Here is a 19,837-nt window from a genome sequence, read left to right as displayed (position 1 = left end):
TAAACAAAACAAAATTCAGAAATAAATTGGATACTGAGACTGATATAAGACTATAATTATTATTTATACCCTCTGATTTCAAATTTTTATCATCACCAAAACAGATTCATTGTTTTCACTGATTGATTTATTCAAACATAATACTGCTTTTATCTGTTTTATATAGGGGAATCTTACCAGAAGTTGTTTGAAAAAAGTATTCCACTGCTTAAATATGTTTGAAAAGGTCTGCTATTTAGGATGGTCAATTATATCTATAGAACATATTTTGAGTCTGCCTACTTCTCTTTATTTCTCTTGCCTTAGTGTAAGCCACTGTCATCTGACATCCAAACAACCTCAGAAACTTTCTAATTGGTCTCACAATTCCCACTTTGGGTCCTATAATCCATTCTTTACAAAGCAGCTGGAGTGATCTTAAAAAATATAAATCAAGTAATATCATGTCCTTACTTGGAACCTTCAGTCATTCCTCTTACTCTCATCTCCAACATCGTTTCATACCCTTCCATTCTTTTTTACCCTGTAAATGTACAAAGCTCTTTGCTAGCTCAGAACCTTTCACTTCTTCCTCTATTAGAAGTGGGAATACTCTTCATCCCGTTCTTCACCTTGGTAACTCCTCATCCTTCATGTTTCAGTTTCTGTCCTCTTTAGAGTAGACGGTGGAAATTATACTGTCTTTAATCACTCTGGTTTGAAATAGACATGTGACTCGACCTTATATTTTTCTCAGTGTATCTGAGACATTCAGAATTGGAGCAGGGAGAGGAGTATTGTTTCATCTAGCACAGTGTCCTATGGCACAGTAAGATTTTAGTCAGTGTTTTTGAAGGGATGTGTGTGTGCATGCTTCTGTTTCAAAGCTAGGAAGAAGATGGGGTGGGGGCCTGTTATAAGAACAAAGGTATCTTCTTTCCACTTAACACCTAATGAAAAGTAGACAGTATATTTAGTAAGTTTTGGTTGTTTATAAATATTTCACAAACTTAAGAAAACTAGGCTGAAAGAGGTTAAATGGCTTGACCAAGGTCATACTGCTATTAAATGTTAGTACTAGACTCAATTCTGTTAAATCCTACTGCTCTACTATACTTAATTTGGCACTTAGGAAAGAAAATACTATTAGTGCAGAAGGTATAATCATAGAGAAAGCCATTCTTCATCTTACAGAGTCTGTTCCTCTTAACACTTGCATATACCCAATTCCAGCTTTCTAGTAAAAGCCAAATGGAAAAATTGGCTTCTCCTTAGCTGAGATAAGGGTATGTCCCTGAATTTTCCTAACAAATCTCTTGATACAGTAAGAATAAAATTGCAAACAGGGTAGGTAGATTTTATTCTATTCTTTCTCATTAACTTGCTGTCTCAGTTAAGATTGTGTTCAACATTAAATACCAGAAAATCCCAACAGTAGCTTAAAAAAACGGGAGAAGGGTAATTTTTTCACACAAGTCCAGAATTGGCAGACCAGAACTGGATTTGGCTTCTTCCCCATCCATAGTCGGTTGGCTTTTACCCTCCTGCTTCTTACCACATGGACAAACATGTAAAAGGGCAAAGGGATATATACACCATCTTTGCTAGGTGGTGCTTCCAAGAAAGTTTTTACAGTAATCAGACTTCTTACGTCTTATTGGCGAGAACTGTATCGTATGGCCCCTTGCAGCTAAAACATGACTAGGGAGACAGTGAATAGTGTCTGCATCCTATACTCCCTTCATTTAATGTCTTTTTTTGTTTGTTTTGTGAGGAAGATTAGCCTTGAGCTAACATCCAATGCCACTCCTCCTCTTTGTGCTGTGGAAGACTGGCCCTGGGCTAACATCCTTGCCCATCTTCCTCTACTGTATATGGAACGCCGCTGCAGCGTGGCTCGACAAGCAGTGCGTTGTTGTGCGCCTGCAATCTGAAGTTTCGAACCCCGAGCCACCCAGGCAGAGCACGCACACTTAACTGCTCTGCCACCGGGCTGGCGGCCCCCATTTAATGTCTTTTTAGCATGATAGTCCAAGTACCCGATATCATAATAATACTGCATTGTACCTTTTAGATTTACATTGGTGCAGAAGCATACAGTGGAATTTAACCAAGTGGCAATGGCTAATTCAGATGGATCCGAAGCTATGCTGAACAGAGTGATGACAAAAGATAATATTGGCGTTGCTGTGGTATTAGAGGTCCACAAAGAACTATTTGGAGCAGGTGAGTGCAGTTTAAAATATTCTTACTAAAAATAAACACCATCCAAAGTTTTCCTGTGTCAAACAAGTGCAGAATATTTATTGCATGGTTATTTTCTTGTCTTTGAGGAAAGTTAAGAGAGATGGGCATGAAAATAGCACTAATTGTGTAACGCATCATGTTTTTTTGGAATGTTACCAGTTAATCTGTAAAAAGGAGAATCTTTAATATGCCATTAATTCCAAAAGGTTATTTGAAGTAGGAAATGTGGTAGTTAGGCTGAATTTGGCAATTATGATGAGTTGGTTCTCTTTTTAGCCGTATTTTTTAGCTTCTTGAGTGTGAGATCTTTTGTCTTTAAGGTTTAGTACTTGGCACGTTTTCTCTAATTTCTTTGTTATATCTCAGTCATTGTCAGGATAAGAGCAGATCTTTTGTCTACCTGGTACTTTTCTTTTGCATTTTAGATTATTTATAGCTTCCTTCAAAGTCAGAAACTCATTATGTACTTTGCATATCCAGACCTTTTTCCCCCCTTTCAGCTGCTGCCTTTGAGCATTTGATTGTTCACTTAACTCTGTTTTAGGCAAGAGCAAGGAACCGCATCAGGGCTTTTATTTTTAAATTTTTTTTCTGTGCTTACTAGAAGAAAAAAAGATTTTGCCTTGAGAATTGATTTGAATTATTCAGACCATGCTTATCTGTCAGACCTCCTTTTCTCATTGTTCTTCATTTTATCCATCATTAAGGCAATCAGTCTTTGATATGAGATTTTAAATTCTTTCTTCTTTTTTAGCCTCTTCAGTTTTACCTATTTTTATGTTCTTTCCAGTCTTTCTCCTCAAAAGTTTGGTACCTTTTTTTCTGATAATGTGAAAATTGAATTTCTGTTAGTTTTACTCTTCTTTTAATTTGCAGAAAAGTAATTATAAATTATACAGTAGACACTCTCAGATTCGGAAATATGTCTGTCTTGTACTTCTATACTATAATACTATAATATTATAGAAGGTGCCTATGGCCACTTTGAAGGGACAAATTTTTAGTATTTAATACGGTGAACATTTAATCTACAGCCATAAGTGACACTATAAAACTTTTAGGAAAAGAAGAGAGCTTAGAGAATTTTGGCTGCAATTTTTTATTTTATAATTAAATTACTTTAAAAATGACTGTTTCTGTCACGTATAACAGATACTTCAGTTACTTGTTTACTCAACATCGAAGATAATTATAGCTTGGTAAGACAGAAGGAGACTTAACTTTACCAAAATAGTAGACTTAGAAAATTAGGTATTTTTCTGCAGAGTTTATATTTTCAGTAGAAAAATTTAAGACATTTCTATAGAAATGTCAATAGAAAAATTAATTTTGTATGTTCATCAATATTCCAACAGTACAAAATATGTAAAGTAACAAGTGAGAGGCCCCCCATCTCACTCATACTCTAGGAGTAGCTCTTGTTCATTTCTTTACACATTATTAACTTATAGAATATATGTATATAGTTTTATTTAAATGGCATCCTTCTGTGCATTTTGAGCTTTGTGCCTTGAATATTTTATGGACATCTTTCTCTGTCAGTACATGTTAACTAAGTTTAACAATTTTTAATGTATTATACTGTCTGCCATTTTGAATGTACTGTGTTAATATTTATTTTGACAGAATTTAAAAAACATAATTTTAGGGGTAAAAAGAACCTTAGAGATTTTCTAGTTGACTATCTCATTGTCCAAATGAACCTGAGCACCAAAAAAGTTAAGTGACTGACTCAAGACCACACAAAATAATTAGTAATAAAGCCAGGTCTAAAACCAAGTGTCCAGACTTTGAAAGCACACTACTCCCTAATTATCATTTTTAAAATTACTTTATTTGGGTATATGGTATGAATTTATTTTGATAGGAAATTCACTATCTCATTCTATTTTGTATGAGTTAATATAATATTACTGCCTTTTATTACTGACCTATCACTGATGTGCTTAGGAGTTGTAAGGTTGAAAGAGTACTGGGCAATGGGAAGAACTTAAATTAAGGTTTAGGTAACTCAAATAACTGAGAACCTGCCTCACTGGGTTTTTGTGGTATTTAAATGACAGAAATATTTAAAGTGCTTGTTTACACTAAGAACTCAGCAAATCAAGGTACTATAATCAAATGTTGATTATATCATGGTATAATTCTTAACTTGGGCATATAGAGTAGGAGTCAGCAAACTTTTTCTCTAAAGGGCCAGGTGGTTAATATTTTAGGCCCTGTGGGCCACATATGGTCTCTGTCCCAGCCTTGAAAAAATTTTATGTAGAAATCTTCAAAAACGTAAAACCAGCCGTAGCTCATACAGGCTGTACAAAAACAGGTGGTGGGCCAGATTTAGCTCATGGCTGCAGTTTGTCAACCCCAATCTAGAGGAGTATTTCCCATTTTTGGATTACCAGAATCTCAGCACCTTAGCTTCTAAGAACTACTAAGAGATAAATGGGAAGATATAAATTAATGGAAAAGAGTAGAGAAGCGGCTATGGGTTTTTGGGAGAAAACCTTAAGTTACTGCTTTTTTTGATACATAAAGCATAACTGTATCCTCCTCTTTCTAATGTTTAAATTTAGGTATGAAGCCTATTCATGCTGCAGACAAACAGCTGCTTATAGTGGCAAATGCCCACATGCATTGGGACCCAGAGTATTCTGATGTGAAACTCATCCAGACCATGATGTTTGTGTCAGAGGTTAAAAACATTCTGGAGAAAGCCTCTAGTAGGCCTGGCAGCCCAACCGCAGATCCTAATTCCATCCCGCTGGTGCTATGTGCAGATCTTAACTCATTGCCAGATTCAGGTATTTATGACATCATTTCCTCATTGCTTTCAATTTTGCTTTTACTTCTAGTTGAAAGGCTAGCTAACTCCTAACTTTTGAGTAGAGAATTTCTCTTCTAAATTACAGAGTGTATCAGTAAGAATCCTAGGGATGGGACATAGGGTAATTGCGAGTTTAGTAAAGAAGCTATTTCCAAACGTGCGTGCAGGGTTAAGGGACACAAAACAATGAATGATGCAGTACTCTGCCACTAGAGGAGTTAGGGACCCTTTACCACCCCTATACCTCAAGAGAAAAGTGGTGGAACCTGTTATCAGAACTTGGAAAAAGTAGTTATAAGGAGAGGGCCATGTAATAGGAGTGAGGCCTTTGAATTAGTGGTGCAATCAATCCCAGGCAAACCAACAAAAAAGGAGCTAGGGGAATATATATCCCTACCTCACTCGCCTCCTGCCCTCTGATCTGCCAGTGCTGCCTATTTGCCAAATCCAACTAGAAGCTTAGAAGAGGAGGGGTTTGCAGCTGATGCAAGTGAAGGTCAGCCTCCTGAGGCACAAAGCGCATTTTAGAAGGGTGATCTGAAGAAGGAACCAGAAAATATTCAGCACAGGTAGCTATCTGGTTTAATAACGTTGGCAACTTTTAAGTGAATTCATTAAATGATATTTGAATGCTGATATCAGGTGCAGAAGAGTGATCAAAATTATCTTAGGATTTCACATTACTTCTTGAGTTCCACTAAACTACTTTATGTCCTGACTTATATTATTTTAGATCTTTGTAAAAACTCAGTTCTGCATTTGAGATATTAAATTTCAAATGTAAAACATAAAGTATTACTCTTTTGTTATTACCAAAACATAGTCTAAATTTTGTGTATTTTCAATAAGCTGTTGTAAATTGTTTAATCACTCAACAATAAATATAAAATAACTCAAATGCCAACATTTGGAATATTCATAAAAGTCACAAAACTAGAAAACATCTTTACTTTTTCTCCTTAGCAAATAAAATGCTGAAATCATCCTTTCACAAACATTTGTCTTCAGCCCGTAGCCCCATTGGCACCTTAACCATGTCCTCCTTTCTTAATCCTTTTTTTTTTTCAGTTGAATTGCTCTCAAGGACAAGTTTCCCCCTATCTCATTTGATTTAAGCCAGTGAGCTGTCATTTGGCAGCATAGCATAGTGAGCTGAATCTGGAGCCAGACTGTCAGGGTGGGATCTCAGTTCTACCACTTATAAGCTATGCAATGTATGACTAGGTTTCTGATTTTTAATTAGGGGATAATCATTTTATCCACCTCATAGAGTTGTTTGTGAGGTTTAAGTGTGTAAAGCACTTAGAACAGTGCCTGGCATGTAGTAAATGCTAAATAAATGATAGCTCCTTTTCATATTCACAATACTGATGTTGTACTCATCACACTCATTATATGTTGCCGTCGTCATTCCTTATCACAAATAGAAAGAGATGACCAACGTTGTTCACTAATCATCATCATCATAAGAATGGTTGTGATATTCTTTTCATGTTTACCTATTCAAGGGAAGCAGTGTACTTTTTTGAATGCTTCTACTCTCTTCAGCTTTTTAGACACATCTAATATTTCTGACTAAGTGGTATACTTCTAGCATACGAAAAAACTCACTCTAGCTCAAAATAAAGAATGATGTTGCCTAGCTGAAGCTAGACATTGAAGTGTTGAAGATGCAAAGTCTATTTCTGTTGTAAGTGATTTACTTTTTGTTATGTATGCTATATTTTACCTAATCCCAAAGTTGTTGATTGACTGCATCAAATGGTGAAATACTAAAGAGATTAGTGGTTTGGGATAATATTCTAAAAACTTTTAGGCTCAATATCTTCCTGGTGAATACTACCCTAGGCCCTGGGAATGAATCTTCTTTAGCCTGGAGAACCATTAAGAAAACAGAATATTTCTGGATGATCCTGATACTTGGCTGTGAAATAGGCAAATAGCCTTTCGTTTGATCGAACTGTATGCAATTGCTAATATTTGATTTTTTTTTTTTTAACAACAACAAAAAGACAGTTTCATATGGCTCAACCTAATAAAACCACTCTGGACATGGTGCATCTACCTGGGAATGGATTTTGGCCATGAAGTCCTATGTAAGGTCTAAATGCTAAATAGTAGTGTTTCTTCCTTTTTTATTCTACTAGGTGTTGTGGAATATTTGAGCAATGGAGGAGTAGCTGACAACCATAAAGACTTCAAGGAACTAAGGTACAATGAGTGTCTTATGAACTTCAGCTGCAATGGAAAGAATGGAAGCTCAGAAGGGAGAATCACACATGGCTTCCAACTGAAGAGCGCCTATGAAAATAACTTGATGCCTTACACCAATTACACCTTTGATTTCAAAGTGAGTGACAGCCTCTGGGCTGGTATAGAAATTATTTCAAATACAAACAAGGTATAAATTATTTATGCTTAAATGTATAATCTCCAGGAATTTTTAGATTCTCAAAATGACTACGTATGCACCTAAATGTAGGGAGTTTTGTTAGGTTTTGTGGTGGTTATTGTTGACTTGAGAATTCTTTTTGAACCCTCATTTGTTCAAATTTCAAATTAGTGTTGATGTTAGCAAAAACTTTAAAATGCTTACTATGTGCCAGGCATTGTTTAAAGCACTTTATATTTATTAATATAGTTAATCCTCACCTGTTCATACCATCCCTAACTTTCAGTAAGTATTTAAATAATAAGAACCTGATATAGCTAAACTCACCTTGAATGAATTTATATAGTATTCTCTGAAAATTTTCTTAGTACTTTGCATTGATCCTTATTTATCTTTGAATTTTCCAGGTTTCTTTGGGAGAAGGGGTTAGAGAGGGTTGTACTTAGGCTCTGTTTTACATCCATGTAGTCGTACTAATATATTCCCAAGCAGTGGAACACTCCAGCTTAATAAAAGGAAAAGAAAGATATTTTTGCAAAATAAGAAAAAAAAATTTAGAGGGCCCGTTGTACAAGACCAGTTGTTCTCTAGAAAGATTGATTCTAGCAGTTTTCTGTAGGTAATTACTTTCCCTTTGCCAGTTTTCTGATCACTCTATCTACCTGTAGCTCTTCTGTTGTACCTTTCTTTGACTTTTTGGCATTTCAGGCATCTATACTAAAATCTTATACTATCCTGAAAAAATGCAGGTGTTAGTCATTTGGTGGAAGAAGCCTAGAGGGAATTTAATAAAATACCAAAGGAAATTTATGAAATGGGCCTTTCCATATCTCCAATAACGTTTTTCCATTTTCAGTGCTCGTTAGCCTCTTCCAAGAAACAAATAGTAGGAAGAAGAAAGGAAATTTGGGTGCTGATGTTATTAGCTTTTTGTAATCATGAACTGGAAAAAAATTTGCTTAGAAGAAGTTGAATCTAATTTTAGTATGTTTGCTGTTAGAGTAAATAACTCTATAGTGATAGTTGATTTCGTTCATGTCACTTGTATGCAGTGATGTGCTGATAAATATTTAGTAACCACCTTTTTGGGAAAAAGAAGCTCTACTTTGTAGTTTTTGCTGATTTCTGTAGAATAAGCACTCCTACTGATTTCAAGCTCTCAACATAATACCATTGAACACATAGTTGGGATGAAGTGCTAAGAAAGCTGGTACTAGCTGACTGGAGCACACCACTGCTCTTGTGTAAGCTTAAAGGAAAATCTCTAGATTTAATGATACACGGTTTACTAGAGGTTAAATCCTATCTTTGTGACTATAGTGATATACAGTCACATCTCTGTATGTGACTACATCGGTGTAGCACAACATCTCTACCAGCACAGCCCATAAAACCTAAAAGCATTTTATGTAATTAGTGCTTTACTAATATTGAAGGCAATCGATAATAAAGGATAGGTAACATCAAATATTAAAATGTCGTGTGACCAGCATTAAATACAGATCTAAATACAATATCCTGCCATTGCATCAATGGTGGTGGTTAAATTTTGTTTACTTGCCTTAGCATTTGTTTACTTTCTTGGTCCTTGAATAACTTAGAAATGTAGAAAAGTGGTATTTAGAACTCAGATTCATTTAATCGATATTGATTTGGAGGGAACTGAAGGATAAGCAATTAGGAGAATTACTTGCAGACCAGGTGTCTTAGTGAGTGCAGGCTGCTATAACAGAATGCCATAGATTGTGTGGCTTATAAACGACAGAAATTTGTTTCTCACAGTTCGGGAGGCTGGAAGTCCAAGATCAGGGTGCCAGCATGGTCGGGTTCTGATGAGAGCCCTCCTCCAGGTTGCAGACAGCTGGTTTCTCTTTGTATCCTCACATGGCAGAGAAGGCAAGTTTGCTTTCTGGGGTCTCTTTTTCAAGAGTGCTGATCCCATTCATGAGGGCTTCACCTTCATGAGCCAATCACCTCCCAAAGGCCCCAATTCCTGATACCATTGCATTAGGGGTTAGGATTTCAACATATGAATTTTGGGGATATACATTCAGTCCATATCACCAGATAAGTTGAAGAAACAGCTTAATTCAAACACTTTCTCCTGCTTCTGCTTCCCCCCACCTCCTCAATCTAAGGATGTGCTTGAACCATTTAATGAAAAGAGGAGGGACAGTTTTCCTATTATGTCAAGTAGTAAATCTTTCTGTTCTACATTATGAAATTTATATTATATAGTTTTCTCACATATAGAAAACAAAGCTTAGCGTAATGCTAGCTCAAACTATTTTCACTTTTTTCTCAAATACAGTTCTATAGACATATAGACTGTAGTCTTTACTAATATAAAAACTATTTCCAACATTGTAGTCTTTTTAAAAAGAAACAGTTTGAATCAAAAAAGGTTAAGAATCATTAGCCTGTAACCTCCTTTGTGTATATGATACAATGTACAAATATACATACATATGTACACATATTTGGGTGAGCTCACAGACAGGACCTTGCTAAGGTTTTTGATAAGTTTTTTACTCTGGGTGTTTGGAACCAAGAAAATAGTTACAAGTGATGCTTTCAGTTAAATACGTGTTGCTTTCTGGAGTGTTTAACATCTTTCTTGGGGCCTATGTGTGCAAAGATTCTATAACTCTAGCAGCTGATATGCATAATGACATTCTAACGAAGTGATAAGATATAGGAGGTTTTATTGAACCTAAGTAATTGAGAATATTTCATTTGTATTTTGTTTACTTTATAGTTGAAACAAAAGGTGATCTCACAAAGGAAAGTAAACTACTCTGACCCTTGTTAACCTTTTTCCTAAAAACTAGGCATTAGCCAAAATGAAGGGATAATACCTTGTACTAATATCATTTCTTGACTGTTTGGACTTGGAGTATTAATGGCAGAAAGTCCTCCCCTGAATTTAAGTAGCTACCTTAATTTGTGGTAAAGTAAAGGTATCTAATGTTGAATAAGGCCTTTTTGTCATTAAAATTTTTTTTTTAAAGTAGCCCATTTCTCTGTAATACCATTTAAAATAGTAACTGGAACTCATTATGTATAGTATTTGTAAACAGATACTTCCAGGTCTAAAAATACCTCTCCATACTTGGGCTCAGGCTCTCTTGATGTGAATAGGAAGAAATTTGACTTTACTCTCTTGCATGCACAGCCTGGGGCAACAAAAGCACACTAGTTTTGAAACTTACTGATTCATCAGGTTCTGAGAGATACAAGTGATACATATATGGGTCCTTCCCCAACGTTTTTTGCTAAGGTATCATTATACAGCAAGGAATCCAGAATTTACAGTATACCAGGGTTTGTGAAAATGAATATTCCAAATTAAAGAATAGATTGGAACAATTAACTATATTTTGTAGTATTTTGTATGTACAGTAATCTCCCCTTATTTGCGGGGCATATGTTCTAAGACCCCCAGTGGATGCCTGAAACCACGGATAGTACCCAACCCTATACCAAACCTGATACTATGACAGTCGATCTGATAAGCGAGACAGCTAAGTGACCAACGGGCGGGTAGCATATAAAGTGTGGATCCACTGGACAGAGGGATGATTCACCTCCCAGGTGGGTTGGAGCAGCATGGTGTGAGATTTCAGCATGCTACTCAGAACAGCATGCAATTTAAAACTTATAAATTGTTTATGTCTGGAATTTTCCATTTAACATTTGTGGGCACAGTTGACCATAGATAGCTGTAACCAAGCAAAGTAAAACCGTGGATAAGAGGGGATTACTGTATGTAGCAAATCTGGGAAAGCTGAACTAGAATTAGCAAAACTGAAAACATGCTTTACCATGGCTTTGTTCAGATGTGTTTGGATAGCTTAATGGGCAAATAATTGAAAATAATGCCAATTACCATTAAAAGAATTAATTTGTCATACTTTTTTATTAACTGTTATGTATTTATATAAATATCCTTATTTTCTGCTTATTGTAAGTGATAGAGTTAGTGCAGTTTCCATAATGTATATACTGATATATTAGATTTCACTAACACAAGCAAACCAATTCTAAAGATGCCTAGGCATAATTTGGTTTGCTTACCACTTATGCACAAATGCAAGGCTTTATGATTCCAATCCAGTACTGTGTTTCCCTATTGAGCCGCCTTTATTTCCTGTAATACCCATTGAAGACTTGAACCTTATTTGACCCACTGTCAACACAACAGGTACCAGAAGTACAGGTTCCTCAGTTATTTGGCTTTAATGAATTACGGATTGTTCTTTATATATCTTGAGTTTTTCTATTTTCTAAGCATATATTTTTCTTTTTTCCCCAACCCCCAATCTCTTTCCAGGGCGTGATTGACTACATTTTCTATTCCAAGACTCATATGAACGTGCTTGGTGTCCTGGGGCCTTTAGATCCTCAATGGCTGGTTGAGAACAACATCACTGGGTGTCCACACCCTCACATCCCTTCAGACCACTTCTCACTGTTAACACAACTTGAACTCCACCCTCCACTCCTGCCTCTTGTTAATGGTGTTCACTTGCCTAATCGGAGGTAGTGGAGTACTGCCCCGCAAAGACGGGGATCTGTTGCTATGGACCTGTACAGTTGTAAATCAAAGTATGTAGGAGTGAAGTATGGCCATTCTTAAGCTGCTTCTTCAGGTTTCTTTCATTATGTGTTTGCTATGAAATTCTGTACATTTTTGTGCATATTGGTATCATTTGGCACTAGGGCTGGAACCAAAGTATTATTCTCTTTCCAGATTTTTAGTTTAATGTGTTTTTAAATTGGACTTCATAGGAGTCAGCATTCATAATTCATAAATCAACGTTTCGAGGCCCAACAACAGTGTATTTGTTTTTCCAAAACAAATGCTTTCTTTTGAATGGTTTCAAATGAGCCAACCGTTTTTGTAAAAGGCAATTTTTAAAAACTATAAGATTTTAAAGTGAATGATGGCATGCCTTGCAGGGGAAACTTTCTTGAATTTCTGTTTTCCATTATAACAAACTGATTTTTGGCTCCCCAAGTCACTTGCACATTAATAAAGCACTTAAATTTGCCAGATCTGTACATAAACTATGATATAGCCTTTAGCCGTAATAAGAAAAATTAAGAAATTAAAGATGGTTGCACAATATGCTTTCAAAATCAAGCATTTAACAGTACATGACAGTTTGTTGGGCAAATGCTGGTTGTTGTTTTTGAGGAATCACTCTGTATTTTGTTCCCCCATTAGTTATAACCTTATTAGAAGTATAAATTCTAAGCCTGTCTCTCCAGTTTATGTATAGGGAAATAGTGGGTAATTTCAACTACCACACATCTTGAAAATAGAATTTTGTATATTTAGGATGCCCACAAATTAGTGTCCAGTATTTTTCTTTATTCGCATCTACACTATTCTGCCCGATTGTGCTGGAAAAACAAATATTATATGATCTGTATAATTTTTGCTCTTATAGTCAAATGTTAAAAAATAACTACTGAATGAAAAGGCCCTGATCAAAATTTTAGAAGGAGAAGGCTATACAAATATTTCGTGTTTCCCAAAGTAGGTCAAGTGGCTGTTGGTTTTGGCTTTTGGAGGTGACAATGGAAAGAATTTGGAGGAGAGAGAACAGGGAGTAGTTGAAAACCTTGGATCATTTTTCCTGGCTCTAGTTGCCAAATGGCCATTATATGCTTTTAATCTTTGTTTCCGTTGTCTGTCAGGGTTGAATTAAGAAGCTACTGGTTTATTCCCAACTGTTGATGCTCTTTAGATATGTTGGAATCCTTTTTTTGCCCAGGAGGGGCCAGTTGAAAATCTGTGACTCAAGAGGCAGTGAACGTAGTATCGTTTTCTAGGGGAAAAATTGGTTGGCTACTTGATGTTAATTATGGCACAGGAACAGGAAAAGGTTGTGTCTGTGTTTTTAAGTTTTTCTTTATTCTGCTTTTTTGCTGCTATAAGAGTTTTCTGAAATTTATATTTTAAACTTTTCATGCACTTTACTGTTTCTAGTCTCAAAATGTGATATTTTTAATAAACAAATTTTCCATTATGTGAATGAAATTTTAAAAGAAAATAGCCTATATTTGTGTCTCACTAATATATAAAGTACAGGTCAAATTTAAATTATTTAATTAGTTTTAAACATATACAATTCGTCTCTTCTTTCAAACCTGACATCTTAGGCTGTTTTATTAGTCTTAAATGATGCGTTTTCTTTGGTCATTTTATACTAATTTCTCCCATAGTAAATTAATCAGGCTATATAAGATAATATTTCCCCTGAAGGGTAATTTTAGTGGGACAAGAGTGGTGGGATGATGTAATATCATATATGAGATTGCATCAGAAGGATTCTATAAAGCCTAAACTCCCTTTTAAAAGTGCCTAGTGATAGAGGCGTTGTTTGTCATCTATTATAATTGGAATGTCATTGTAGTTGAGTGAAGTTTAATGTAAATAAAATATTATTTTAAAAATGTTAAAAGTATCAGAATAAACAAAGAGACAACCCTTAAGATGACAGATTTTCCTCAATGTGCAGGTATCCCTTCTTATATACCTCAAGCATTCAACATCTAGCCATGCAAACTGATTACCTGAAGCATAGTACTGGAAAGTAGAATAGCATGAAAAACTTAATTTTGTGGACATTACCTTTTTTTGTAATCAGCTACTGTATGTTTTATTTTAAATCTTTTGTTTTGGGTGGGTTTTCTGCTCTGGAGGTATATGCACTAACAAAACATTTTCCTCCTTTCATATACGCATGTTAATTAGCAATGTGAGCAATATTTCCTACCATACTTCACTCCCAATATTTTTTGAGATGTTTGTATAAAATGGAATTTAAAGTTCACTTATGATTGTATATGAACCACAGAGAAGCCCATTTATTAATAAAAAACTTTTTTAATAGTTAAATGTAGAGGGAAAAAAATAAAAAAAAAATTGGGAAACATTGTAAACAGCTTAAGTTTATTTTGTGTATGATCGAGGCACTCTGTTGCAGGAAGGTGTGTAATTGGGTTCTCTCTGCTTCCAAATGCACTCTTTCAGACCATTCATTATCCTGTGTATTTTTAATGTGGTTTTAGTAAATGTTGGTATTAGCGCTGTTGAAGTAGGTAATTGTGTTATGTTTTGGGTGGCACACACACTTGGGGCATGGTAACCCAAATTTCATGTGCACGGTTTCCCTTTAGCCCACTGCCCAAATTTCACACATCCTTCACCCTTTGTTCCCTTTGTAAAAGGAGTAGTATCTGTTTTGAGCTGCCAATTCAGATGATCAGAAATGCTGCTCTCCTCAGTATTGTCTTGTTAAAACGCATGTCATTTTGAAGTTTGGCAGTGAGAAGCCAAAAGGAAGAGGTGAATGACATATGGTGTATGTTCAATGAAAGTAAAATATTTATGCTCATATACTTTCTAGTTCTCAGAATAAGTTAAATAAGCTTTATGCCAAGGGGCTGCTGCATATTTTATCTGAAGATAAAAGAAAATTTGGGCATTTTTAGATTGTGATAATATGGTTTTTTTTTAACTGTTAAATATGATTTCTGATATTTGTCTAAGAACTGGAGTGTTCTTTAAATTTATTAAAACAGTGTTGTTTGAGGAAGAGAAAACTGCACTGTTTGCTATTACAAGAGTCATACAAGTGCATGTCAAGTCACCCACTCTCTCAGGCATCAGTATCCGCCTCATAGCTTTACACATTTTGATGGGGAATATTGCAGCATCCTCAGGACTGACATCTGGGAAAGGCTCAAATCCACTTACTGCTCCTTGCTTGTTGACTTTGTTTTAAAATATTGTGCCTGGTGTCAACTTTTAAGCAACAGCACTGCCTAAAAGCAAGCAGAGAACAGAATCCCAGCACCATTCTATAGGCAACTTTTTAGAATTCAGATATAGTAAATCTGTTCAAGATTTATGATGTTTTATGTAAAAAAAAAAAAATTTTGTACAACGTAGCTGAATATTTTTGTTTCATTTCTTTGATGTAAGGCGTGTGAACGTTCGTTTGAATATCACATGTTAAAGTCAGGTATGGCACAATGGGTTCTGAGACCAGCTTTTCCTCCCTCCCATTTGCCTTGTTTCAAGCTCTTTCTTTTCACATTACTTTGCTGATATTCATAGGCAAATATTTAATTTTACTAATAAGCATCCTGTGTGAATGTATTAAAGAAGCCACTGTGTTTTAGTGTTGTAGTTTGCAGAAATATAAAGCTTCATTTCTTATTTGTCCTTATTCCTTGGTGTTTTAAAGTTCTGTATTAAATCACAGAGTAGCAAGGGAGAAAGTTGAAAGATATCTAAGGCTCATATCACTTGATTCTATGGTGGGTTATATTAGAATTGAGGATGTGGCACATTAAAACTGGAACATGGGTAAACATATTGTGTTCCATTTTAAAATTGTATCTCCTAAGCATATATTGTTAAATGGGTGAAAAATTAAGTTTGTATTTGCTTTTCCAGGAGTTTCTAAAAGTCACTAATGCCATCTCTAGTTTCAAATCAAATAGCAAGGAGTTGAGAAAGCACACTTAACTTATTTGTTTCTAAGGTCTTATATTCTGAGTTTCTGAGGGATTTTAATAGCTCTGCAAAATGTACTGACTGATCAGTAGCTTCGGTCACTGAAAACATCATCAGTTTCTGACACATTTGGCTTACTAATGGTTTTATAGCAAGCAAAGACTTTTTTGGCATGTTTTCAAAATAGCACTCATATATACTTATATTTTGACAGAAATGTGAATTCTCACATTTGTAAGGTATTCTCTTTCTCTCCCACCTGCCCTCACCTTTAAAAAAAAAAAAAGTCACCTTTCTAATATGTAGATTTGTTTAAGTTTTTTCTTCTGAATTGTATCATGTTTGTAGAACTCGGTGAATTATAGGTAGACAAATTAGGGAAATTAGAATATTTTTCTAAGCCAGGAACTTCAGCTATGGTTTTGAATTTGTAGACAGATGAGAACTTTTATACTTGTGGTGGCTTTGGGTGATTTTAATTTTCTAACAGCATCTTGATCACCAAATTTGAGTTCAAACATAACTAAATTAGTACATCTTTAACCTGGCATATTTACCAAAGTTGTAATCTGTTTAAGAACAAGATGCCACAAGCATCTCTCATTTTACAGAATTACAAGCAAATCTTTATTGTGTAAGTGTCACCCTAAAGCTTAAGAGTAAAAAGAAAAAAGAAAGCCTTTATATCAATACTTCAGGGTGATCTGAACAGGATCCTCAGAAAGAAAGGAAAAAAAAAACAGTTTTCAGGAAGGTGATAAGGGAGAGCATGCATGTTTCTTGTTTTAACCAAATACCTTCTTTATGTAAGTTTCTCTGTTAAATCACAAGTCCTACAGCAAGAAATATAGAGATACCAGGAAAAGCAAGCTTTATTAACCTAGTTAGTTATTTCTTTTGGCATAAGTTAGTTTGGTTAGACTTGGGTTATTCTTGGAACCAAACGAAAACAAGCATGTTGAGGTTTTAGTCAATAAACATTATGACATCTAACTAATGGAATGTTTTTAAGTAAAATAGCTTTCACTTTCAAAGCCTATGAAATGAGGACATTTCTGCCTATTAAATGTTAACTTTTTATGGCACATAGCATAAACTCAGTAGCATCGTACTGAAATTAGAAGTTGTGTCGTCAGAAATCACGTTATGAAAAGGGTATACAAATGCCAAGTGATATGACTCTTGGCACAGTAGCATGGGGTACATTCAGCTTTCAGAAACTTTCAGAAGGCATAGTTTGGCGCCTATTAGTAGTTATTTTTGTTATAACAATCTCCCTGAATTTAGATAACTTTTCTGTTTGTATGTCTGTCACTTTTAACTCGAAAGCATAAGAGTCAAAGTAGCCCTCTCAGAAGTGGTCCTTTCTTGCTCATTTCAGTTTTGTGTTTATTTCTAATTACTGAGATATGACTGTATTTTCTTTCAAGCTTTCAATGGTTATATGTACCACATTTGTTTAATTGGTTATCTTAACACAATTGGCTTAGCATTGATATGTCAAACAATTGCTTTGCTTCTTATGAACAGGCTTAGTTTCCTGCTACTTGTTTCAATCTTGATGCAGTAAGTGATGCAGTAGTCTGGGTGTGTATTTATTCAGAAACTGTACTGTCCTTTCTCTGTGCTTAACTTGCTAAAAATATATTTCCTTACCTGTGAAATTCCTGAGCGGTGCTCTGCCAACTTTTGAGGGGGAGGAGTTTGGATGGCTGTGTTACTGCACACTGGATCTGGAATTGTTCAGTGTTGTGAGTGGCAAATTTCTTAAACACCAGCAGCACTGAGAAGTGCACTATGGGCATTCATACAGTTGTCCAAATGCAAGCAATTCTTTCGTCTAGGAGAAACAGGAATAGAATTCGTTGGAGTACTTGGAATATTTCAAGGAGGATGAACATTTCAGCTTTGGTTTTTGTTGTCTCTGGAGTCAGGTGGTATGGAGGGAGTTTTTTTTTTTTTTTTAAGAGAGTGTGAATGTACTTTTTCTCTCTGAAAGGGCCAGGGTGTTGGTCAGATTCACCATGGATTAATTTATATCTTCTGTTGTGATTTCTTTCAACCATAAAACAAGTGCCAACTAATTGTCCGTGAGACGATCTACTCTTCCACTCAGTTTAACCATTTGAATAGGAGAGGGTTCATTTATTTTCATTAGTTGGCGTTAAATTAATCATTCATTGTTTTGCATACATTTGAGTTATTCTGTGGCCTATGAAGTGTTTTTGTAACTAATTTAATGGTTGGAAAGCAAAGCACATGAGTTTAAATCTGAGCAAGATGTTTTGGTAATTTTTTCCCTGAATACTTGGTAGTTTCTATTGATACTATTCCAAAACAAATTCTACTGTTTTAGATTGTATATTTACTTTGCTTTTGTCCTAAGAAAAAGCCAAGCTCTAAATCAATTTGTTATTGTGTTCTAATAATCAGTTTAAAATCTAAGATTTTCTTTTTTTTTTTAATATTAGAAGGTTTAATGAAGTGCCATGTAATTATAGCTTACCTAGTGTTTAATGTTTAATAGACTGGTTCTGTGGTGTTCTAATCATTTAACACTCTGTCATCCCTGGAGAAAGTGGTTCTACTCTTACTGAACACATTCTCTCTGACAAAATCACCAGCTGCTTTATTTTTCTATTTATTACAGTTAAACAGTTGATGAGGTCTGAACCTTGACCAAACTGCTCAGCTGAGATGTTTTTCACTATAGACACTGTACAAAATGTGCGTGCAAAAGGACACAGTTGGGTGGTAGTATTTTTTCATTAATGTGAACATTGACTAAACAAAGCAGTCCTGCCTTTTAAATCTTGTGGCAGCTCAGAAGGGAGGTGCTTAAGAACCTTAACTACTATGTCAGATGACAAAATACTTTTTCCATTTTGGAGATTGGGTACTGCTCACACATGATGTATAGGGCTAAATATATGCTTGTTTCCTTGCACCTGTGTACTTCCCCTTCTCTCCCTCCCTTTCCTTCCCCTGTAGGCAATAAATGGCCATTTTGCAACTGCATACCTTTGTCTTGGTTTTTTACTCCTTATGTTTGCAGTATAAGTGTCTGCTTTTAGGTCAGTACATCTCTTGTATAGGGAAGTAGGGAGCCAAGATAATTCAGGCAAAAAATTACAAATTCATGCTATATTTTTTCATCTGGTAAAAACTACATTACTGTTTAAACAATACTTTGTTTAGAATAGATTTGGAAGTTAGTCATAGTTATGAGACTTGCTTTGGCTGAAGAAATCTGAGCAGAGGGACATGTGTCACTTCTGAGTAGGGCTTTAGGAGCCAGTGTGCATTTTGCCATATTCCTTTTTCTTGCCTTGGTGATTATGGAAGCATGTTTTGAGATCATACCTCTCATCTTAGATCCTTGAGGAACGTTGATGAACAGAGATCCCCTGCTGTCTTACAAAGGACATGTAATGTGAGTGAGAAGCAACCGCCAAATCTCAGTGTCTTAATACAATGAAAGTTTGTTATTAAGGTATAATCTAGCTCATCCTGACTGATAAACAGCCATCAAACAGATCTGCTGAGTTCCCAGTATTGACCAATCTCAACAGGTGGACTTGCCAAGACCTAGAGTAAATTCATTCAGCAAATATTCAAGTATCTGCTATGAACAGGGTGTTTTGGAGGATATTTAGATGGATAGGCTCTCCATCCTCCAAGAATTCACATTCCAAACTGTCAGAATTCTATTTATGACAGGAGAAAATGCAGAAGTGTTTTAGAGTAAAGATATCTTAAATCTTAGGATCTTGGAAGGGGAGAGGGAAAGGGCACATAGTGAAATAATTAGGAATTCTGAAAACTATGGTTAGGGACATTCAGTTGAAAAATGATTTTA

The 19,837-nt window shown here is 35.4% G+C and overlaps 1 protein-coding gene across 3 annotated transcripts in view; it reads left to right on the top strand.

Annotated features, from left to right (window-relative positions):
* CNOT6L (CCR4-NOT transcription complex subunit 6 like) overlaps nt 1-18,996 on the top strand; it is a 107,200-nt gene extending 88,204 nt beyond the window's left edge. For all 3 annotated transcript variants that reach the window (XM_087434470.1, XM_087434472.1, XM_087434471.1), the window contains exons 9-12: nt 2,054-2,205; nt 4,800-5,027; nt 7,198-7,400; nt 11,776-18,996. In XM_087434470.1, the coding sequence (XP_087290596.1) occupies nt 2,054-2,205; nt 4,800-5,027; nt 7,198-7,400; nt 11,776-11,988 (796 nt within the window). In that variant the 3' untranslated portion in view covers nt 11,989-18,996. The remainder of the gene's footprint in view (nt 1-2,053; nt 2,206-4,799; nt 5,028-7,197; nt 7,401-11,775) is intronic.
* The last annotated feature ends 841 nt before the right edge of the window (nt 18,997-19,837 follow it).

The sequence above is a fragment of the Ceratotherium simum genome, chromosome 8 (genome assembly GCF_057802395.1).
Source record: "Ceratotherium simum simum isolate JZ-2026a chromosome 8, ASM5780239v1, whole genome shotgun sequence".
NCBI classification, from domain to species: domain Eukaryota; kingdom Metazoa; phylum Chordata; class Mammalia; order Perissodactyla; family Rhinocerotidae; genus Ceratotherium; species Ceratotherium simum.
Note: the sequence above shows the minus strand (reverse complement) of the source record. Positions and strands in the feature narration are given on the sequence as shown.